Source organism: Plecotus auritus (assembly GCF_963455305.1).
Source record: "Plecotus auritus genome assembly, chromosome: 12".
Taxonomy (NCBI): domain Eukaryota; kingdom Metazoa; phylum Chordata; class Mammalia; order Chiroptera; family Vespertilionidae; genus Plecotus; species Plecotus auritus.
In genome coordinates this window covers 18,273,505-18,297,808 of record NC_137778.1, presented here as the reverse complement: position 1 = coordinate 18,297,808, position 24,304 = coordinate 18,273,505, and the positions used below count along the sequence as shown (strand labels likewise).

At 36.4% G+C, this 24,304-nt stretch overlaps 2 protein-coding genes across 4 annotated transcripts in view; one reads left to right on the top strand and one right to left on the bottom strand.

Moving 5' to 3' along the window:
* TRMT1L (tRNA methyltransferase 1L) lies at positions 1–22,698 on the bottom strand. 2 transcript variants are annotated; one of them, XM_080649083.1, is made up of 15 exons: positions 22,243–22,686; positions 18,875–18,985; positions 17,331–17,444; positions 16,638–16,702; positions 14,734–14,863; positions 12,976–13,099; positions 12,122–12,201; positions 9,259–9,508; positions 8,651–8,863; positions 7,157–7,347; positions 5,454–5,532; positions 3,568–3,734; positions 2,854–2,916; positions 1,697–1,823; positions 1–1,599 (listed from the first exon to the last, which is right to left on the bottom strand). In XM_080649083.1, exons 1-15 carry the CDS (start codon positions 22,436–22,438, stop codon positions 1,347–1,349), a joined length of 2,163 nt encoding a protein of 720 aa, XP_080505209.1. In that variant the 5' UTR covers positions 22,439–22,686; the 3' UTR covers positions 1–1,346. The 2 variants fall into 2 exon arrangements, with proteins under 2 accessions (XP_080505209.1, XP_080505210.1); XM_080649084.1 differs by lacking the exon at positions 2,854–2,916 and having other exon boundaries at positions 13–1,599; positions 22,243–22,698.
* Positions 22,667–24,304, top strand: part of SWT1 (SWT1 RNA endoribonuclease homolog) — a 61,998-nt gene continuing 60,360 nt past the window's right edge. For both annotated transcript variants that reach the window (XM_080649081.1, XM_080649082.1), the window contains exon 1: positions 22,667–22,980. The gene's annotated coding sequence lies outside the window, so the exon portion shown is untranslated. The remainder of the gene's footprint in view (positions 22,981–24,304) is intronic.

Below are 24,304 nucleotides of genomic sequence, written 5' to 3'. Positions count from 1 at the left end.
GCCTTTGGATTTATAGTAATTTTTATTTTTAGTAATTTTTATCTTTACCAACAAAAAAGTAATACCAATTTTTTTTGTGCTCATTTGTGAGTTTAATTGTAATTGGCAAGAATTATAGTTTTATTATGGTCATAATAGAAACAAATGCACTTCACATATTCCTTTATTTTACCGAAATGTATGATTCCATTAATTGAAGGGGGAAAAATCCTCGAGGACTATGCTGTAATAACACAAAGATTTCCCTGGATTTTTGTGTATGTCACTGGAGTGCTTTTTTCTTTTGCAGTGTATGAAAAACCTTCAGTTATTTCTCCCCTTTCATCCCCCAAGCTTCATGCTTATAAAACGTTACTTCAACAAATACTTCAGGGTAAATATGGATTAGATCCTTGAGACAAAAATCCAAACTTTATACTAAATCCTTTCATTGAAACTCATATTCAAATGAAGTAAGAACAATATTAACGGAAAAAAGATTTTTGTTTCAACTAATTTTCTTAATTATGTTAGCCTGGTCTACTTTATACAAAAAATGAGAATATACACACCAAAAAACACACAACCAACCAAACAAAACCCACAAATTCAAACAACAAAAAATCCACCCCCAAAACAAAACAGTCTCATGTTATAACTTCGTAAGTTTTACATCTGAGGTAGCACAACCAAGCGAATGAATACTGTACATGCATTAACTGAGGCACTTGAGATCACCCAATTTGTTTATAACAAAATCTCTTCTTGAGAATTTCAGTGCTTATGAACGATTATTACAATGGGAACAGTCGTCTCTATTTTGACAAACTATTACTCAAGTGTAGTCATCTAGACCTTAAACTTAGAAAAAAATGGATTTCTATCTCAGACAAGTATTTAATTTCTCAAAAACTAAAAAGATTAGTGTGGGAGAGGTGTGATTTCTTAAAATCAGGAATGTATTTTAACTTCATAATTGTGAAATATATTAATGACCTGAAAGGACACTCGTCTTCCTATTCTATTCTGCATCAACTTATGCAGAGATGTGACTTACGTGACACACATAAAATTCCAGCACTTTGCATGTGAGAATTTTCTGAGTTATTTAAATAGTAGGTGATCTCAGTCATAAACTTGTCTTCATATGAAATGTTTTCATTACAATTTTAAGTTTTCTTTAAGAAAAACTTGGAAAGCCTAACTCCCAAACCAGTTAAGTTAGAAACTGCTACTTTTTAAAATGAAAACACTTTTTTATTTTTACACCACTGAATTGAAAGAATAAAAAAAGAACTACAGTTGGTATGGAGAAGTATTAGGCAGACAAGCTATACAGATGTATGGGAATACATACTTCTCTACTTTTACCATCTTCTGCAACTGCTTGCTTCTGCTTTGTCATTCACTGACATTTCAACCCTGTCAGCTACTGTGTCTTCTGATGTAGACTGGACATGGCCCTCTGACTGTCCTCCAGTGTAGGTGGGGGTGCTGTACTTTAAAAGGATAGATTTAAACTGCATCAGAGGTGCATCTGTACGAACACCCATTGGGTCAAAATGAGTTCGGCTCACTCTGAAGCCTGCTTGAGAAAGATAGCACAGAAACTTCTTTAATCTGCAGCAAGAAAAGGAAAAAGAGGTTATAATTTTATTTAAACCACGGTGTCATTAAATTATAAAATATACACGTTGCTATTGACTGGCTATCTTACTTTGGCATATTCATTCCTTTAATGCTGTGTCTGTGGATGTTGTAATAAAAGGGAGGATGTTCAGTACTGGCATCAGTCTTTTGTTTCTTGGCTAAATTTGTGATTGTTTCAGTACATTTTCTTTTTCCTGAAACACACAAATACACACAAAGTTAGCATTCTCTTAAAAATTACAAACCAAATACTTTTATAACTATGTTTTCTCAAGTTTAAATCCTCTGACACACACCATTTCAACCTATCCAGTCTTAATTCTTGAGAGAACTCATTGCAAGAATAAGATATTTTCATTTCCACTATCCTTAACTGATATAATTTTAATATTTAACTATTTGCTGAGTCAGAACTTACTTTCTACCTTCTTGAATTTCAAGCCTCAATTCTATTTTCATCTCCTGAAGAAAGCTATTTGAATTCTGGGCCAATCACCTCACAGACTTCACTACTATCAATACTACTCAGAGTTTGATTAAGTTCTTTGTTTCATGTGTGTAGGTCTTTTCTGTGTGTAAATCTTTTCCCCCCAGCGTATATTATATTATCCTGGGGATAATGCCCTACCATTTTTATACTTGTACTCTCTACCGAATGCCAATATTTGATAAATAGGTCTTCAATGAATAACCTGCCCAAGGTTATACAACAAACAACACAAAGAAGCAGAATGATGCTCTTAAAGCTAATGCTCATTCCTGTATACCATACTGCCTTTTTCTTACCTCCGAAAGAGAAATTAAGTATTAATACATCCCAAATTATAAGAAAGGCCATACAATAAATTCTTATGGCTAGAGAATAGATCTTCTGGTTAATCAATGGAATTGTTATGCATCATATGGTGATGAAGTTTAAAAATAATAAAATTTAATCAACAAACAATTTGATCTTTTGGTTCACATGGTTCTTTCAAGATAATACAGTTCTTTCAAAGGGATGCACTATATATTAGAACTATGAACGCAGTACATGTTCACAGAAATTTTGAACTGTGTAAATGTCAGATAAACACGTTTTACTGTAATTAGGTTGTCGGTATAATAAAAAAAATGCACTGTGAAATAGACTACCAAAGAAATCTCTTCCTACTCTTTTGCTGTCTGTCTTTTTGCACTGATACATACATATGTACATATTCATACACATATATACATACATACCTTGTGCAATGTAATTATCTGTTGTGGTATCATCTGTAGTTTTAATAGATATACCACATTCTTCTAAAATAAAAACAAATGGGAATCACAAAATATTTTACAGGATGTTAGCAAGTAACAATTCAAAGTTTAAATAAAAGCTTATTACTAAATTATATCCACGCTGCTTTTCTGAATATATAGATTCTATGGCAAAACAGGGCAAGAATTACATTTTTAATCCTCTACAACAAATGCTGCTTTTAATGACTTATGAGAAATGCTAGGATGTCTAAAAGGCCCACCCTCAAGTCAATGGCCAGATAAAAACGACAAAAGCCTATTTATACTAAAGAGAAAATAGAAAAAAAAAAACGTAGTTTTACTGAGTGATAAGTGTATATCTTAGTTTCTGTGTCTCAATGGCTACACCACTCTTAGAATTAAGGTTTTTCTTTTTAAAAAGCTGATAAGTGTAATAAAATCACAATAGACAGTACTTTAATGTACTAAAATTTTAAAAATACATACTTTTATCTTAATAAAATCATTATTTCAGGTCCTGAATATAAACCTGAAGAAAATTATGCAATTAAAAATAAAAATTAAGCCATTATGATCAGACTCATTAGAGGGGATTTAAAAGCACTTATACTACTTTTGATTATAACATCAAAGTTTAAAAAGAGTATTTTGGTAATTTGTAAGCTAGTAAACTAGTGTTAAATTGGTTACCTTGCTTGGTGAGATTTGAAGGTGAATGACCTGAAAACTGACTTTGAGGAGTACACTCTGACTCAAAGATTAATGTCTTTATTAGGGGCTGAATGTCATCTAAACCATGGTGAAGAGATTCAAATAGCATTCTTTTGAGAAATCCAGTATTGAAGAGGGAGCTTGACCTAAAAAAACAAAAAATCCCAAGAAAATATAGAGAATTGGGTTTGAGAGAAATGTTGTCTTAAATAAGATATATAATTAGTTATATGATTGATTAAATACTGAAATTTAAAAAAAATTGATTTAACTTAAAATTGTTTATTTTCTATTTCTTCATTCCTTTTTATCATGTTAGTTCTCCAAACTAGTGTTAGTCAAGGAAATTTCATTCCTAGTTAAATAACCCTCATAATGTGTATACCCCTGTGTTACATATAGGTGTGGAATATACACCAAAGTATAAAATGCAACGTTAAGCCTATAAATCTAGACAGGGGCGTAATATAATGCAGAAGTTTTAACAATGCATATTCCTGTAACAGTAAATATTCCATGTGTTTATGGAATTAAATGAGATGGCATTCATAAAATCTCTAGAACAAAGTATATCCTTAATGAATGGTAGCTATTATTACCAGGGTTAGCGAATACATGATTTTAAGTGTCAAATGAGCAATCAATGTAAGGTTTACTAAAAGGAAATTTAGAAGTAATTGGGTTGAAGCATTTAAAGAGAGACTTCAAAGAAGTGGGGAAAGAGGAAGAGATTCTGGATGAGAGTAAAGATAGGATGATGGCTTTGAGTGAGGAAATCATAAAGGCATGGGAACTCAGTCCTGGGGTGAGACAACCCAAGTTCTTGCCCTGCCTGAGCTGCCAAATTTTGGAGGTCAGTTTTAGCCAGCACTTAAAGCACTTTGTCCTAATTTTCTCATCTGTAAAATGAAGGACTTGGGTTAGATCTTCCTTCTGGATCCAGCAGCCTGTTAATTCATTTCCCCAGTTCTGAGGTCAGTGAGTAGGATCAACATGTAGCAGATGACATAGGTAAGAGAGTACCAGAAGGTAAGACTAACTAGATCATTCTTAATCTAAGGGTATTAACACAGGCTAAAGATGGAGTGGTGAACACACAATATAACATACAGATGATGTTTTATAGAATTGTACACCTGAAACCTATATAATTTATTAACCAATGTCACTCCAATAAATTAAAAAAAGTAAAAAATAACAAAAAAGTTAACTAGACATGAAAAAAAAAGATTTAAAAATGGGCATCAGCACAAACATATTTACCATTTGCGTTAATTTTTAAGTTTTAGTAGGTGGCTAAACCTTGACCTTGTAAATTAATGAGGTAGATATCTGCAATGATTCTTGTCACAATGTTGTTAGGAATTTCTGTGTACAAAAGCACACATACATTAAAAATTTGCAATTGTGTCCCATCTAAACAACTAAAACAAAAGGCATTTATTTGCATATGCCCTTCTTAAAATTAATTCCTCAAAGACTTTTTATATTAGTTGACTCTTCTATAAAAAGTTATTGTGATCACTTTATAACCACACCTTAGAGTTCTATAATTATCAAATAAAAATAAAAAAGCCTAATTCTTACTATTCAGAAATGAATTATAGTTTGCAGAACAGCCAGGCTTCTCTTTAATTCCACTGCCTCTTAGCACTGTCACTAACTTGGGGGCATAATGTTATAGAAAAAATCTGAAAACAGAAAACACCTCAGGTTCATAGGGAGAGAAGTCATAATTATTTGCCTAGACTTTAAAAAATTCAATCAAAATTTGCTTGTGTTTTACCTCACATCATCAAAAGTCAGCAAACAAAATCAATATATAAATCAATTCTGAATATATTATTATGCTTCGGCACACATACCATAGAGGTCCAAGTTCTATTGCTGTTTTTCCAGGCATGCTTCCATGACAGTTACAGGGCAGCTGTCTATACGGGTTTTCTGTGAAAAGATTAAAAAAAAATCAAAGCAGAAATAATAGATACATAGTAGTAATTGTTATAATAATCTGCAGCTACTATATATTGAGAATCTTCTATGTGCCAGATATTGTGCTAAGTATTTTGATAAAATCTCAATTATATAGCTCAGAGGATTAAAGCTTAAAACAGATTATAGAAATCCATGTCAAACAGATTAGAGACCTTTTAGTTAGTACATGAAATTAAGTAGGAGAAGGTCTTATAAAGTCCACAAGGTATCTGTATTTTAAAATCAACTGATTGGGGTAAAATATACATGCAATAAAATGTGTACATTTTAGCCGAAACCGGTTTGGCTCAGTGGATAGAGCGTTGGCCTGCGGACTGAAGGGTCCCGGGTTCGATTCCGGTCAAGGGCATGTACCTTGGTTGCGGGCACATCCCCAGTGGGAGGTGTGCAGGAGGCAGCTGATCGATGTTTCTCTCTCATCGATGTTTCTAGCTCTCTATCCCTCTCCCTTCCTCTCTGTAAAATATCAATAAAATATATTTTTAAAAAAATGTGTACATTTTACATGGAGAGGTTAATGAACTTTGACAAATATATATATCCATATAACTGCCATCCCATCAAAATAAAGACATTTCTCATATGAACTCTTCTGCAATTGGGAAGAAAAGAATTACCCTGTTCCCTAGACCTGATTCATAATCAGCCCCAAAATGTAGGCTAGAAGAATCTAATTCAATTTAAAGAGCAATGAGGCCCGATAAAATCACAAGGAAATTGGGGAGGTAGTTTCCAAGATGGGGCAATATTCTAGCATGAACTTTTTCAGTTCACTTAAGGTCCAGAATAGTCATTTTAAATCAGACTCTCTGCAACAAATTTCACACAGGCTGTTCCTAGATGGATCATGCACTTCCTTGGAATGGCTGGATCTGATCAATCAGTCTTCGAGATATCCAGAACCCAAGGCTATGGTGGTAGGGACATAGGTCTTTAGCTTCTCGCTATCTGATATCAATGTTATTCAGTGCAATTAAATGGCATAATACACGGTGTGAGATCTTATTTTAGATTTACTTAAAGGCTCTGTCACTTTTTCCTAGGGCAACTGTTTCTATATCCTGGAAAAGCAAAAATAGAAACACCTTTATGAGGGCAAAAGCCAAATTATTTTCCTTAGTTCCCAGGCCTGGCATATAGTAGAGTCTCAATAAATGTTTATTGAATGGATTTTATAACTGATGGCTTTTATATTCAGCCAGAAACAGAGAGGTAATCCTAACTTATGTTCCTAAAATTAGTGACAGTGGAAACTAAGTTATTTCTAGATGTTTCAATGGAGGAGGGCAGAGCTAGAGAGTGTAAATCGTATAGAACCAATAAATAAACTCACACAAATGTCTTTTCTGTTGATGAAAGGAAATCCAGGATAGGAAATAAAGTTAGCACTGTCATCTTTAAAAATCAAAGGACAATATGTATAATTAGGGATGTGATAAAGGCTTATTTATTGGAGGCTTATACATAAACACAATTTATTGTGTCAATTAGGGGAAAATAGGTAATACTTTCAACAATAAAGATTAAAAAAATAAATTAGATACAGTATACAGTCAAAAGAGACTTGAATTACCTTCTACCATATTACCATCCTTCTGAAAAATTCTCTCTTCACACCACTGACAATGTATCAGATACTGTATCTTCTTGGCTGTTTCATCTGCAGAAGTAGGCCCCCTCAAAACTCTCACAACGACCAAGACAAAATGTTCCAGAGCCACTGCAAACAGTACTTCTATGCCTTTGTTACATCGAGCTGCAGCTCTGGGAAAAAAAAATTAAGTTATTTTGGGTGCTTATCATTTTTCTTTGACATTATATTTGCAATACTAACCTGGACAGTAAACTACGGGTAGGTGAAGGGAAAATAAGGAAAATTCAATTCTTAGCAGCATACTTTTAAAAGATAATTGCTGTAACTCTTATACAAAATGAAACACAGGAAATAAAGGATGCTTGCCAGAGTCTTCAGTAACTAGACATTTTCCTTTAGGACAGCCTCTCAATAGGACTATAGGCTCTGGTTTTCAATGTCACTTTCTTTGTTGTCATCACCACCACTTTTCTGCCTTTTTACTTATTTTTCCTATAAAAGCTTTTTCCAAACAATGTTTACTGAATACTAACTATATGCAGGGTAGTAAGCCAGCGGTAGTAAGCCAGCTGCTAAATATTCAGGGAAAAGTGAATAGGCAGAGTCCTTGCTACTATTAATTTTACACACTTCTGGATTAAATTCTACTTGATGCGCCATTTATGTACTTACTTTTCTCTCTGCAGTTACACACTAAACTTGGCTCATATATATTAATTTGAATTTGTTAGTGTTATAAACATTTTTAAGTAGGTCATGGGCATGTATAAACTGAACATCAGAGTTTTCAATTAATTAGGAATAACCCTTAACATCTATGAAGTCTAATAATCTATTTATGCTGAGGTAGAATTTCAATCTAAATGCTGTGAAAGTAGTTTTGAGGCCAGTAATTGAGCTAGCTGATTATCTATTATCTATACTTGCAATGTCCATTTATATAGCATAAGATTCTGAACAAAAGAGGTGCTCAAAAAAAATATTCCTTTCTTCAAATGTTTAGAAATCTAGATGAGAAAGAGAGCTTTTTTTGTAGGCAAGATCATTCTGCACAACCAGGTTATAAGCCATCATTTTGCAAACTATTTGTTTAAATAAAGATTAGATGAACATAAAACAATGAGTATTTCTAAATCTAAAAACAATCTTTGCCTTTCCTTTTCATTATGCTATCCTCTCATCTACCCTACATTGTTGAAATAACTGACTTAAAATTAACTTTCATTTTTATCTTTCTTACTACGTTATTTTCATAATACTTTTAATTGGAGAGTAAACTGACTATTTTAAACACAAGCTTTCAAATCAAATTTTAAAAGATACAACATAAGATCACAAAACAAAGGAAGATTATAGATATGAAATACAGACTTTGCATTTTGTGCATATTTTAAAAAATGAGAGAAGCACTTCTTGAATTGGTTTTTAACATATGCCCAAACATTAGGTGTTACACTGTTGGCAATTCGGTACCTTGCCACTGCCGCTACAACAATTCTGGCTGCTAGTTCCTTGTAATATTCAGTTCGGACAATGTTACAGCCGTAGTGTCGCCGGGCAACGTGTTGTGCCTTGGCATATAAAGAGCTGATATCTGTAGACGTCACTGATACTATGCCAAGGTTTCTTATATTTCTGAATGCAGAATCTAGATAGTTCACGGATGTTCCAAAAGGGTCTAGGTGTCTAAAATGAGAAAGAATATAGACATATTTAAAATCATTGGTAACAAAAAATTATATGATTGTCATTATTTCTAACAATAAAATCCCATGTGTTCAAAAGTACTTTACAAATCTATTTTAAATACATAATTCTGTTTTAAAAGTAATAAAGCTGACCATATGCTATGCTAGGTAAATAAAAATAAATCAGGATTAAAGGAAAATTGTCATGCCCAGGCATTTTATTTCAAGTGCTGGAAAATGTTCTTATTGCATTCCTTAGGCCAATGCTAAAAACAAAACAGTATTAACTGAAATAAATAAAAAGCAACAACAAACTGTCTTAATTTTTACACCCCCCCAAAAAGAAATTCCAGACCAGTTTAGAAAGTGACACAGCAAATTTTTTTCACTTACATGAAATCAAAAGATCTCAAATGCATCAGTACATTGGCATCCATTTTGGTCACCTTAATATTACCAAGCTTTTCCTCTCCTTCTTCAAGAATATCATCACCCTCTTCCTTTTCCTTACTGTCCACCACCACTTTCAATTTGTTTAAATGGCAGTTTTCCTGAATCAAGGTCACAGAGTTTTCATTCAAGTCATTAATCGTAACCTTGACTGCATTTCCAAGATGTTTTGCCCATTGTAATCCCATTATCCCTTAGGAGAAATGGGAAAGAAAATATGTTTTTAAATTGTAACAATTAAAAAATAAAAGTAGTATAACAATAATACAGAATATAATTCTTTAAGTTGTTTCAAAATCTTAGTATTTTCATAAGTAATTCTTTTTCTACTTTCTCACTACAAAGCCTCTGAAGAACAGTTATCAAACAAAAAAAGTCTTACAGATTTTCATTAGTATTTCTTACAAAACTTTTCTATGATCCCAGTTCAAATAAAATATCTAATTAGTAATAAGAACACACATGAAAGATTAAATCTCACTGGAAAAGTAATTATATAGTAAAGGAAACATTATAAAGCTTGTATGAAGGTTAAGACACAAAAGTAGTAAAAATAACTATGATTATAATAATGAGTTAAGGGATATATATGATGAAAATGTAAAATGTGACATCAAAAACAAAAAGTAGATTGGGGGACAGTAATAATGTTGCATTTTATAATGGGATCAAATTTAAGTTGTTATCAACTTAAAATAGGTTGTTACAGATAAAGCTTCATGGTAACCACAAAGCAAAAAGTTACAGTAAATACACAAAAGATAAAGAAAGAGGAATATAAACATGTCACTAAACAAAGTCATCAAACCACAGAGGAAGAGAACAAGAGATGATGAAAGGAACAAAGAGGAACTATAAAAAATAACTGGAAAACAACAAAATGGCAATAAGCAATGCCTACCAATAATTACTTTATGAGGCCAGCAATACCCCCATACCAAAATCAGGTACAGTACGCCACAAGAAAAGAAAATTACAGGCCAATATTCCTGATGAACATAGATGCAAAAATTCTTAACAAAATATTAGCCAACTAAATTCAACAATACATTCAAAGGGTCAAACACCATGATCAAGTGGGATTTATTCCAGTGATGCAAGGCTGATTCAACATCCAAAAATCAGGCAATGTGATACGCATTAACAAATGAAGGGTAAAAATCATGAGTATCTTAATAGATGCAGAAAAGGCATTTGATAAAATTCAACATTGATTTATGATAAAATTCTCAATAAAGCAAGGATAGAGGGAATATACCTCAAAGGCCATCCTATCCTATCTAATAAAAGAGGAACATGCAAATTGACCGTCACTCCAACACACAAGATGGCCGCCACAAGATGGCCAGCAGGGGAGGGCAGTTGGGAGGGACCAGGTCTGCAAGGGAGGGCAGTTGTGGGCGATCAGGACAGCAGGGTAGGGCAGTTGGGGGGGACCAGGCCTGCAAGGAGGGCAGTTGGGGGCAATCAAGCCTGCAGGGGAGGATAGTTAGGGGCGACCGGGCCTGAAGGGAAGGGCAGTTGGGGGGACCCAGGTCTGCAGGGAGAGCAGTTGGAGGGGACCAGGCCTGCAGGGGAGGGCAGTTAGGGGTGACCAGGCCTGCAGGGGAGGGCAGTTAGGGGAAAACAGGCTGGCAGGGGAGCAGTTAGGCATCAATCAGGCTGGCAGGGGAGTGGATAGGGGGTGATCAGGCTGGCAGGCAGAAGCGGTTAGGGGCAATCAGGAAGGCAGGCAGGCGAGCAGTTGGGAGCCAGCAGGCCCGGTAGGATCGGGCCTAAACGGGCAGTCGGACATCACTCAAGGGGTCCCAGATTGGAGAGGGTGCAGGCTGGGCTGAGGGACACACCTCCCCGTGCACGAATTTCACGCACTGGGCCTCTACTATATGATAAGCCCACAGTTAACATCATACTTAATGGTGAAAAGTTGAAAGTTTTTCCCCTAAGATCAGGAACAAGACAAGGATTGCCACTCAAGTAATTATCTCAGACACATACACGATAGGTATAATTAAGACATTTAGGAGACATATTAAACAACTGAAAGTCTTTGTCTGGATTCTGATTTGATAAAAAAAAAAAAGATAGTTGGGCATATCTAAACATTTAATTAAATAATTATTCTTTTTTTTTTAAGGTGTGATAATGGTATGGCTGTAATTTTTAGAAGTCTTTATCTTTTAGAGACCTAACAATGTACAGATGAAATGAGACATTTATGATTTGTTTCAAAATGGGATGGAGGATGGGGACATGAGGTCTGAGATAAGTGCATGGGATAGTTACAAGACTGAGCGTGAGTTGATAATTTGTGAAGTGATGGATACAAAGGGATTCATTTATTATATCCTCCACTTTTTTATATATTAGAAATTTTTCCACAATAAAAATTATACCTTGGATCTTCAATTATTTTTTATTTTTTATTTTATTATCATCATTTTTTAATCCTTACCCGAGGATATTTTTCCATTGAATTTTAAAGAGAGTGGAAGAGAGAGGGAAAGACAGAAATATCGATGTGACAGAAACACATCAATTGGCTGCCTCCTGCATGTGCCCTGACCAGGGCTCAGGCCGAGGTGGAGCCTGTAATCAAACCGAGATACATGCCATCACCCGGAATCGAACCTGGGACCCTTTGGTCCACAAGCCGACACTCTATCCACTGAGCCAAACCAGCTAGGGCGGTTTGGATCTTCAATTTTTTATATCAAAATATTCTATGATATCCACATACATTTTCTAAGAAAAGATACTGTACAAAGCTAATTAAGCTGGATTCCAAAACAGCTTCATTATTTACCAGTGGCTCCAAAGGCATCTAGACATTCCAAAGGTTTTCGCTCCTCAGCCAGAGCAGCCAAAGTACAGAATGTTAGCTGCCTAGAAGAAAGCATAATAGTCTGAAATGACTTTACTCACCATGGCTTCACCACTATAGCTTTTACTTTATTTAATAATGGTAGTGGCAATCCTATTTGAAAAAAAAAAAAAAAAAAAGGCCTAATAACATATTCCCTACTTAATAGTATGAGAACTAGAAGTTTGTGAAATTAAACTATGAATCAACTGGGTTCTATTAACATTCACTATGAAAAAATGATTTTATAAGCAAATTTTATAAATAGAAGTTTTATAAACAAAATTTGCCCACAAAAGCATTGTTCATTAATTATATAAAGTTAGGTCTACTTTACTCTCTGAGAAAGAAACTGGTCTGGCAAAAAAAAAAAAGAGAGAGAGAAAATAATCATTCTGAGAAAATGCTAAGATAGATAATTTTCATTCTGTACCTAAATTTCAACACATTAGGCCAGCGATTTTCATCTCATGGCACACATAAATTATTTATTAAAATTCTGTGGCAACCAAAAATATTTTTTGCTGATCGGACAATAAGTGTCATTTTGATTCATTCACACTGGATGGCTATTATTGTGCAGGCTGTTGTCATTTTTTAATTTGACAATCTAAGGGAAAAGAGGTCAGTGCCCCTGACTAAACAGGTACTGCATGTTTTAAAAATTCTTGTGGCACATCAGTGTGCCTCTTGCGGCATACTAGATGAAAATCGCTGCATTGGAACATAAAGATAAAGAGAGGGTATATTTGTAATGATTTGAAACAGCCCATAACCCTTTTCTCAATTTAGCTTACCGATTTAGTTTCATTTTGGGATTAAAATAGGAATCTGTTTTCTGAGGTATAGAGTAGTTAGGACAAACTTGTACATCTGTGTCTACCTCTTTCAAAATTTCAGTAGGTGGTTTAGCAGCAGAAGCTAAGATGAAAAAAGATTTCTAGTTAAATACAAAATAATATTAACTATCTAAAACAATATAAGCTTAAAAAATAACTTTCCTTTATAATAATGTGTTAATGTAATTAGTTGTGTTAAAAACTGATCTATTCAGCACTGTCTCTGGAAAAGAGTAGTATTTACTGAATTAAAATTCATCAACTCAAAATCATAACTGCCTAGTCCATCAATAATGATACCTAGTTAAGAGCAATCAACCTAAAAACAAACAAAAAAGCAAAAGAAAGAACAATCAACCTAAGATAGCACTGAATCCTAAAATACCTTTATTCCTCATCAAATACTATATTACATTTATATGGGTTGGCTGCTAAAGATGTTACTGTGGGATAATTGTTAGAAAAGTGGTATCTTTGTATGATTACATTTCATTAGCCAGCGTGAGAAAGATTCATTGTATTTCCTGAACATGCTAGATTTCAGAATACTTTCTCGTAATTATGATTTAAATCACAAATTACATTAAAACAGATATAAAATAAAGGAAAAAATTCTACATTTGCTATATATTTGAATAATTTAGCTATAAAACCAAATGAAATGCTGATGTATTTGAGTATACGTTTTACATATTTAAGAAATGAGACACATCTATATATATAAAAGCCTAAGCAACCGTTATGACCGGATGACTGGCCGGTAGCTATGACGCGCACTGACCACCAGGGGGCACTCAACGCAGGAGCTGCCCCCTGGTGGTCAGTGCGCTCCCACAGCCAACCTCCCATGGTCCCTCCCCTGGCAGGCCAACCTTCCACGAGACGGCCCTGATCAGCCCAATCGCTGGCCAGGCTGAGGGACCCCACCCATGCACAAATTCGTGCACTAGGCCTCTAGTATAGTATGTGTAGGGTAAAATAACAGACTATATTTGGATTTCTTGATTATATTACAATCATAATGTTAACTAAATAGCAACCATACTTCTCTTTCTACAATGCTAAATAACAGCAACCTTTCCTAGCATCGCGTTATATATCCTTCTCTGCCCACCACAGTGGCATCACGTACCTCACAAGGTCAGCCTTTCTCAAACCAGAGTCTGGGAGAAAATTAAGCTCTATGGAAAATGATGTTAATAACTTTTTTCAATTCTTAAAAGAAAGGTACATAATACCATTCTAGATGTATAGAAATTACTTCATTACATACAGTGGATGCCTTAGGACAATGAGGGCTTAATTCTTGAGAAGGGCTGCCTCAGTAATTACTAATAACCTGATACCACTCAGGATAATAAGTGGTTTTTATGTCATTTTACATACTTTTCCTAGGGCGTTTTGGTAAGTATAACACAATTACTGGTGCAGGAGCCATCATTAGTAATACAGTCCTATAATCTTTCATTAAGATACTTATATTTACTTGAGCATCGGTTGCTTTTTCTACCCACTTATTAAATATATCTGTTAAATGAGGACAGAAAAACATTGTTGGGAGTCTCACAGAAAAAGGAAATCTGAAGTAAGGGAGTAGTAGTCAGCTCAGTGATTTAGTTAAGTCACTATCATTATTTTATCGATGTCTAAAAAGAATAATTGGACCATTGTTTAAGGATTTACTTACTAACATGTTAATAAGATTGCTCAACTTACCAGCAATATACCTGGATTTAGTCTCTCCTTTATTCACATGGCGCCTAACATGTCCTAGCATATCAGTCCTTCTGGTGATTGTTGCTGAACAAATGATACAATGATAATGGGCGCCCATTTTACTGGATATCTATCAAATAGAGTATTTAATTTAATACATAAATAAGTTACTAAGACAACAAAATAGAAATTTATTCAAAGTTGTAAATTTACATATGTGTCTTGGGTTTAATGGTATAGAAGATAGTATTAATTTTGCCATGTGACATATACTTTTTAATTTTATTTTACATTAGGCTTCAACTTTAATTTCTAAGATTTTCCCATTCATTCTAATCAACAAATAACTGTATCCTCTTTTCTATAAGCAGCACTTACAAATAGTATAATATTAGCAGCAGTGTGCTGGTAGATGTTTAACTGTCTCACCAGGAAAATAAAGTTCTGTTTTGTAGAGTTTGCAGCTTTCTGTAGTATAAATACTCTATAATATCAAGAAAATATACTCTTAATTTCAAGCTACAATTGTGACAAATTTCAAGTTACCAATGTGACATCACAGAACATGTATTTGGGAAAAGACAGCATTGCTACCATGCAGATATTAATAACTGTAAGAGCATAGATAATAGAAAAATGCAGTAAAATAATTAGGAAGTAGTGAGCTTTGAGTATTCATTACCTTTGTTTTTAATATAATTTATTCACTTTTAAGTTTATATAATTTAATTATTTTAATATGTTTTTATTGACTTCAGAGAGGAAGAGAGAGGGTGAGAGAGAGAATCAATGATGAGAGAGAATCATTAATCAGCTGTCTCCTGCACGTCCTCTACTGGGGATCCTGCCCTTGACCGGAATCGAACACTGGACCCTTCAGCCCGCAGGCCGACACTCTATCCACTGAGCCACACTGCCTAGGGCTAATTTAATGTTTAATGATGACTACACTTAGTAACCAGCTTTCAAGATTTCTGAAAATTAATGAGAAGTCTATTTTTCCAAGTAAAAAATTCTCACTTTACAATTTCTCACATAGCTGAGGACCAAAAGACTACTCCAATGGCGCTCCTACTTTTGCTGTGTCTACCTCCTATTTACTTGGGATCATATAGCAAGTCGAGAATATTCAAGAACATTGCAAAAGATTCCTATGGTACTGTGATTATCATATTCAAAATATCCTGGATAAGGTTCATGGACAAGTACTGTCCTGACTACTGCTTAAGAAATGATATTTTTAAAATATTTTCAACAATAAGGATTAAAAAAAACACACACCAAAAAATAACAACATAAAATATTATTTTTTCCCCAGCACTTTATTCTTTTTAGTGATCCAAAAGAAAAATTAATAATAAGCTAATATGTATTCAGGATAGTATCACCAAAAATACTTTATAATTTTTATTCCCCAAAGGTCAAATCTATTCTAAAAATGAACATATGTACTTTTTAAAAAAGTTATCAAGGATTTCAGAAAGTTTCTTATTCTGTCCTTTGGCAGATTAATGGAAGCGCATAGGAAGGATGGTGAGAATGAATCAATGCATTTATTAAATCACAGAAATTGAAGGCTCTTATTCTATAATCAAGATTTATTTTAAAAGAAAAAAAATTACTTTCTATTTAATTCTTCATTCTAAAATTAGTAAATAATTTTCCTTTTGAACACAAGACAGCAATACATCTGATTGAAATTAAAACTATAAAAATTTCAATACAGCAACCCTTTTTTTCATGCATTTCATATATTTCCCAATAAGATGATCTGAAAACACTCAGATACAAAATCTTAAAGTAAACCTCATTGCTGAATATGAACATTTTAGTTTTAAAGCAAGCAAAAATTGCATTTTCTTTAAAGAGGGCTAAATTTAAAAATAAATCTAACATATGATTACCTGTTCTCCAATAATATTTGGTTTGACTGGTCGACAAGGTAAGTGGCAGATGCACATTCTGTAACCTAGAATAAAGAATGGATGGTTGTCATATCACTGTTCATTAAATATTCAATTTTCACAAAATTATTGGCAAATTTTATAAAAATAATAGATTATTTTTGTATTTGTAATATCATTAATTAATTTACTTAAATGAGATGGCCTTAGTTTACTTGTTACATACGGTATAGTATAAAAACAAATATGGGAGATCCAAGTGTGAATTCTGGTTCGGCCAAGACTATGTCTGTTATCTTGGATTAGCCACTTAGCTTCCTTAGAACTCAATCTTATCATCTATTCTCTGCCACTTGACTTTTTTTTAGGCTTCATCTTCTCTGCCTTATGCTAATTTGCGCTACACAGACTCTTCATTTATGACTGTCCAAAATGTGGACCCCCAGGGCCAAGCAGGGTACATAGTACAGAACAGATGCTTAATAAATGTTTGCCAAACAAAATTACTTGTGTTATATATCGCTATTGCCTAGAAAGCAACATGGTCTTTTATTAATAAACACAGTAAAAGAAGGGTTTGAATCCCTCAAATTTTTAAACTTAAAATACTTAAGTTCACTATAAAATTTCAAAACTGGTATCAAATCTTGAATTTCATTTATATCACTTTTTAGTAAGCACAAAAATACTAACCTTCAAATTCAACTGACACTTTCCAATGTAAATTTTGAAGGTGCCGACGAAGCTTATGGCTATTACAAGCTCTAAATTTTTCCTTAGGACATAATGGACAAGCCTGTTTATTTCCTGATAAAGAAAAAAGAACCAATAAGGCACAGAATATACTACCAATTAATGCTTCAATTCAGTTACAAAAAAAGTAACGGAGGACCCCAGCCCCACCCCACTTCTTACATAATGTTTTCTTAATTTCAGTAAGACATCACCCCTGTTTCAGCGGGTAGTTAACAAAAATTGTTTTAGCACAGGGTCAGTGATTTTTACCCTAAAACTCCCCTCTCTGTGGCTAGCTGCTATCCTTACTGCCATTGAGAACAAAAAGGATGAAGAATGATAATCTCTGTGTCCTTCCAGCCAAAATGCCTGGCGGAGTCACTCTGTACTTTGGACAGGGGAAAAGGCAGCGGTTGTCACACTCCCAGAGGGGCAGGAGCTGGGCAGAGAGAGTAAGTAGCTGCTGTGGCATTCTTGTACTCTGGCAGCAACAAAAACAGTTAACATGTGGAGTTAGAAAAATGGAAGAAGAAACTCAAAGTAGTAGGAGGAGTTTAATATGATTGGTATTCTGAAACTGGAGGCCATGATTAGAAACACTGTATCCTACTATTGATTTTGTGAGGTCTTCCTTCTTTATTAGTATGTCCTTGAAAAGATTTTGTATCATCAAAATAAAAGTCTTATTTAATTAGAAATGTATCTCAAATAAAAACATTGATAGTATACCAAAGAATTAAAACCTTAAATTCAGATTTAAAGCAATAAAAATATACAGAAACAATCAATAACCCACTTAATAAAATTTAATCCAACAAATACCTTTCACATTTAGCACATTGCAAGTATAGATACAGTTTATTTTTTTAACACTGGGCCTACTTCAAAAAACCATGCGGTGATCTTAAGGATGGAATCCAAGCACTAAGCATGGCAAATCAGAAAGAGAGGAGCTTAAGGCATTGACAGTGTCATGGAACTCTTGTACCAGCCCTAGATTGCTTATCTTGGTACTTATTTTACATGAGAGAATATAAGGCTCCATATTTTTTAAGGCAATGTTTTTTTTTTTTTTAAGGCAATGTTTTTTTTGTTACTCATAGCCAAATGCAATAGAAATACACATAGAATACACACACCTTCGTGAACTGACAGGGTCCCTAGCGGCTGCTGGCTGCTGGCTACTGGCCGGGTACTCCCTCCCTTCCCCCGGCTGGCCCCGCCTCCTGGTCGAACTCCCGGAGGAGCTCCTGGTCCAGGGGACAATTTGCATACTATGCTTTTATTTTATAGTATGAGACTGTAATTTCCCCGAGTTGTGAAGTAACTTGATCCCACAGAACCTTTGCATAGAGATGACTGTTTCCTGCATAAAAATATTTACTACTGCTCTAGTTCAACAGAATATACAAGTCTATTTCTAGCAAATTTTTCATGCCTTGAAAGATAACAAATCATTAGAAATTAAGAAAACATACACACACAAACAAACATGGAAATACCTGCATCAAGATGATCTGAGTTCAATGAACTAGCCGAGTCAAAATCCCCTTCAGTTACAAAAGCTAACTTCTCTAGATCAGCAAGCTGCCTCTGAATTGAGATGTGTCTCTCTGAAAGAAAATTTAAAAATTAGAAAATTACCCTTTAACAATCTATATTCCAGTTCCATTTTTATTAATTACTTCACCTAGAGTTTGATAGTTTCATTCTCTGTAGCATAACGCCCTAATACCTAGATGGGGAATACTGCTGGAACTCAGTTTACAAAATGACAAGTGTGCCTCAGAATGCAGTCAGGGGATAAAACTACATTTATGCAACCTGACAGCTTTAAAATTTACTTAATTATTCAATATAATTCTTAAAAAATGTTTCTATTCTATACAAAACACTGAAGAAACATAAGCCATGTTTCCTATCTTCAAAGAACTTTCAATCAGGTAGAAGAGATTAACTACTAACTATAACACAAGGGAGAATGAAATAAATACCTGGGGTAAATATAATGTGGACATACTGAGGAAGGGGCACTTAATTCCAACAAGAGCCTCTGAGAATGTCTTTACTGAAGAAGTGGCATTAAGATATGAATAGAATTCAGTCAGATTTGATGGCTGGCCTTATAAACTTAAGTAATCTCATGAACAAAGGAATGTGGAATAAAAAATATAGCCACTTCTATCCCACACCTGGCTAGATGGAGTTGGTAGAAAAATATGCAGCCTAAATGTAGCACAGATCATAAAAGGCATAAATTCTATGCAAGTTAGTTTGACCTTTTTTCTTTAGGCAATGTTGTCTTTGCAGGTTTTTGAGAAAGTGAATGATATGATTTGACTGTGTTTCAGGAGGGTATCTCTGACTACAGTACCAAGGATCAATAATTGAGGTGAGAGATAGGTACAGGAGAAGAGAAGGTAAAAAAAAAAAAAAAGCAGCAACGAACTTGGGATGTGGGTGTAAAGTAAGACTGAAGAGTAAATTCAACAATGATTCTAAGATTTCAAGTTTACCTGGTTGAGAATAATGGTACCATTAACCAATAAAGGAAGAAGAAAATGCTTTTGGCAGAAAAAAAGAGGAAAGTAAAAAAGGGAATTTAGTTCTTGACATAGTGTGTTTGATATACTACTGGTATTCATGTAGTAAAGTCCAGTAGGCAGTTTAGTTTTTGGAGTTCAGGAGGGATTCTGAATGGATTAAATAATAAATTCATATGTTAGGTGAAACTATGAACATGAGGAAGAAAGCCTAAGGAAAAAAATTTGAAAAAGAGAAGAAAAAAGTCAAAACCCAGTCCCAGAAACACACTTTCAGGTTTTTCAAATATTACACATCCTTCAAATTACATACTTCTAAATTCTGAAAGAGAATGTTTACAAAGTGGGGGCCTGAATATACAAGACTAGGAGGTGATAACTTTTAGGGGAAGATCCTCAATGAAACAGGAGATGATGGGATAAGCCATAGGCTAATATTCATTATATAATTAGGTTATATAATTTAGAAGTCAGCCTTTTAAATTTTATTCTTGACACTGCTATTATCCTGTCTAATTCCTTTCTGAGCTTCACTCCCAGTGCCTTTGTTTACCCCTTTGTGTAATTCGTGGCCTTGTCTGTCTTCCCCCAACAATAAGCAGTAAGAAGGCAGGGGCTAGGTCTTATTCATCTTTGTAATGGCTAAGTGCCTAGTGCAGTAACTTGCACACAGCAGGCACTGAAGTTTGTTAAATAACTTTTAAAAATCATTAGTCTTTTTGGATGCAGTAGCACCGAGTCTATAATTTTGGAATTTAATACAGTACTATCAGCCATTCCTTCTTAAATTTATTAAAATACAAATTTTTTACCTTATTTTTAAATGAGAAAAATTTGTAATCATAAAGGCTTTTGGCTTCCATGGTTCAAAGGTCTGTATATAAGATATACAGATATCAGTATCTATATAAAGATGTGCTTTTTAAAATCATCCTAACTACTAAATAGTACAAAATAAAAGGAAGGGGCCTGGTAAGTTAGAAGAGAGAATGGAAAATCCTGTGGTCCACTACTGAAGAAAACTCCCAAAGACCTGTCTAAATAAAGATTCGTGATATGCCTGTGTACATCTCTGAAGTCACTTTCTGGTTCAAGACAGTAGATATCAGGCAATCTGTGCTTAAATCTACTCAAACACTAATAATCCAGAAGTCAAGAGATAAACGTCTTATTAAATCAGATGCGAGGAGGTTTGTTTACAACTTCTGTTACTGTTTCCTCAATTTTCAGTTCTATTTCAGATATGCCATTTTCATCTTGACTCCTTAAGACTGACGTCTAAGGACTAAAGACCATCTAGAGATAATTTTTAAAATATGATTAATATATATTTCTAATGCATTTCAAATTTCTCAGTTGTTACATGTGTCCCAGCAATGCATTTTCAGGTTTCTCAAACATTGCATTCTTCGAACTGCATACTTGTAAATTTTAAAACACATGAATAAATCTGCCCAAAGTGCTTAACATATTCTTGATGAGGTGGAGTTAGAGAAAGCATGCATTCCCTAAAGCTGCTAACCCACACCTGATGAGGGAGACTACTCAGTGAACCCCCTCTACCCTCAACCCTCTACCATCGTACAACTGGCCTTATTTTGCATCTACCTAGCTCTGACCTTATGATGAGGAGGGCCTACCTTTGTCCTCTATGGTCCAATAAATCACCACTTAGAAAACATGCAAGCACATTCAGAAGCGCAAACAATAATATGGGCTACAATTTTCAACAGTTGACTTGTGATGTAATGAAATACAAAATTCCATTGGTACTTATGTCTGAGGGAAGACATCTATAATTTAGTAGACTATTCAACCACTCGTCATCCTCAAATTCTTTTTGGAAGCAAACTGCGGTAGAAAATGAAATGAGAAAAACTCATCCTTTCTGTGTATGTCCAGACATAAAACCTAGTGGAGAGCGATGGTTTCTAAATCTTGGCAGCTAGGATGTGCTACAGTAAACACGGGTTGCCTCGGTTACTATGTCACATTTTAAAGGATCCCGTGACGGAAGCTCAGAGAAACTACCAGATTAGGTGTAACTTCCTATTTTTGTACCAGAAAAAGACCCCCTTTAACGAAGCCCTCAAACTCATTTTGCAGCACCCCTGGCCCCCACATAACCTTCATCGCAATGTCCTCGAGCTTGGTGGACATGCCTTCTCCATTCTGTGCCCGTTTGCCGCGCAGCGCGGGTCCCTCCTACTTCCCCATCCCCCTAAACCCTCCTTTCCCAGGAAAGCCATCCCAGTGAAGAAGGGCCTCCCCAGCAAGACGCACTGTCTCGCTTCTGCAGCAGAAAGACCTGGGCCTCCTGCACTTACTGCTTTCAGCCTCGTCAGGGGCAGAGGCTGGGGACGGGGACAGGGCCGGGGCCGGAGCCAGGGCAGGGGCTGGGGCTGGAGTCGAGGCCGGAGTCGGAGCCGAGTCCGGGGCCGGAGCTGGGACCCGAGCCGAGTCCGGAGCCGAGGTCGGGACCTGGGCCGAAGCCACCTCCTCCTCCTCCGCCATATTCTCCATAGTTACCGCCTCCGTGCCAGACCCGCGCGGGGGACCCGGAGTGAGCTCACGGCGGGGTCAGAAAACTGGCTTGAACGCCCAGAGGGCTGGATCCGAGGAGTGGGAAAGCTAGTGGGGAGGGCGGGATGCGTGCAATAGACAAAAGAGGAAGAACCAGTGGCCAATGCCTGTCAGCAAAAGAATTACAAGCCAGAGGCAGCGATTCACGGTTCTATCCGCTTCCCTTTCCCCCGAGGCGTTGCGACGCCACCACTCACTGCGCAGAAGCGAACTGGGGACGGCGACCAATGAGGTAAGAGAGTTCTGTTTCCACTGTGAGTACCCGTTCCAGCCGTCAACCACCCGACCGAGCCAAGACTACCATAACCAGCGTGCACCGCCCCGACGGGGGGCGGAGGCGGAGTTCCAAGTCGTACGGGAGAGTGAATGCTCCGAGTGGTAATCTGGAGCCGAGTGCAGAACTACATTTCCCGGCGGGCCTCGGGTTCGGGGGTCTCTTTCCCTTGGCCGGGCCTCTGGAGTCGCCACCGCCGCCGGCGCTGGTAAGGAGGGGAGCTGGGGGATTCGTTGACGTTCTGCCGGGCAGGCTCCTCTGGTTCCTGCGGGACCTTGGCGGCAGCCGGCCGGCCTGGGGATTCAGGGGGCTACTCTGAATGTAAAATGGGGCGGGCGATATGTGGGCGGATCCGGGGTCCAGCAAGCTCCGTGAAAGGTGTGGTTCTGGCCCGGCCCTGCCTCTGGGGCTGCCCTTCGCTCCGCGTAGATTCTAGTCCCCGTGGTTTACGAGCTGCCGACGAGTTCGCCTGTCAGCCCGGCTGATGAAAGTTGGTGTCCGCTCCGCATTTCGCACCCTCACCCACACCGTGACCCGATCACCCTTCTTTGGTTGTTACTTTTGCTGTAATCTGTGTATTCCCAGTTTCTTCAGCGCTGCGCCGTGGTTGTAAGCGTCCGGTGACTGGGCTCAAACACCTCCTCCCCCCCCCCCCCCCCACCCCGCCCCACGCTAGTATCCAGGCTTTTAACAACCAGAACTCTGAGTGTGTTGAGCTTCGGGCACTTGATTGACGCCATTCAGATTCCCTAAAGCATATTCCAGGGAGTCCCCAGCCCCCCCGAGTACTTCCCTTCCTTTCACTCCGGGCCTGCCGGAGTCCAAGCCGCGCTCCCTGAAGCCCGCGGGGCGGGCAGGGGAAAAACAAGTTTTCCGGCCGTTCTGTCCCGGGATGGGTTCGAACGTTACAGGCGACAGGAGAGGGAAGCTGCTTTTAGTCTCAGGTGCAAGACAATTACAAACGGGAAAATGACACATTCAAACTTACAGAAATGAGTTGTGGCTCACTGTATTTGTCCGTTTTCCAAGAATCATTGAAAGACTGGATTGATGGTTCGTTGAAAGCTTGATTCGGTACGTCCATCTAATCATTTCATACCAGCTGGAAAACAAAAGATGACAAGGGTTAGATTTTAGCGTGTACATTCTATGGGAGTTTTCGTAAGAATTTTTTTTCCTTTAATTCTTTATTGTTTAAAGTATTACATATGTCTCCTTTTTCACCCATTGACCTCTCCCGGGTCACCCCCAACCCCCAGCACATGCCCCCACCCCCCCTAGTGTCTGTGTCCATTCGTTATGCTTATATGCATACAAAAAAAAAAAAAGAATTTGTAAGCACGGTTACTGATCTTGAGACATCCTAAAAAGGAATCTTCCGAGTTTGAAGAATTATATTAAGTGAGTGTATTATTAATCTATTGCTGCCTAAATTATTCCAACGTTTAGTGGCGTAAAATAAACATTTTTTTACAACACGGTTTCAGTAGGTCAGGAATTCACAAATGGCTTTTTGGGTGTCTAGCTCCGGG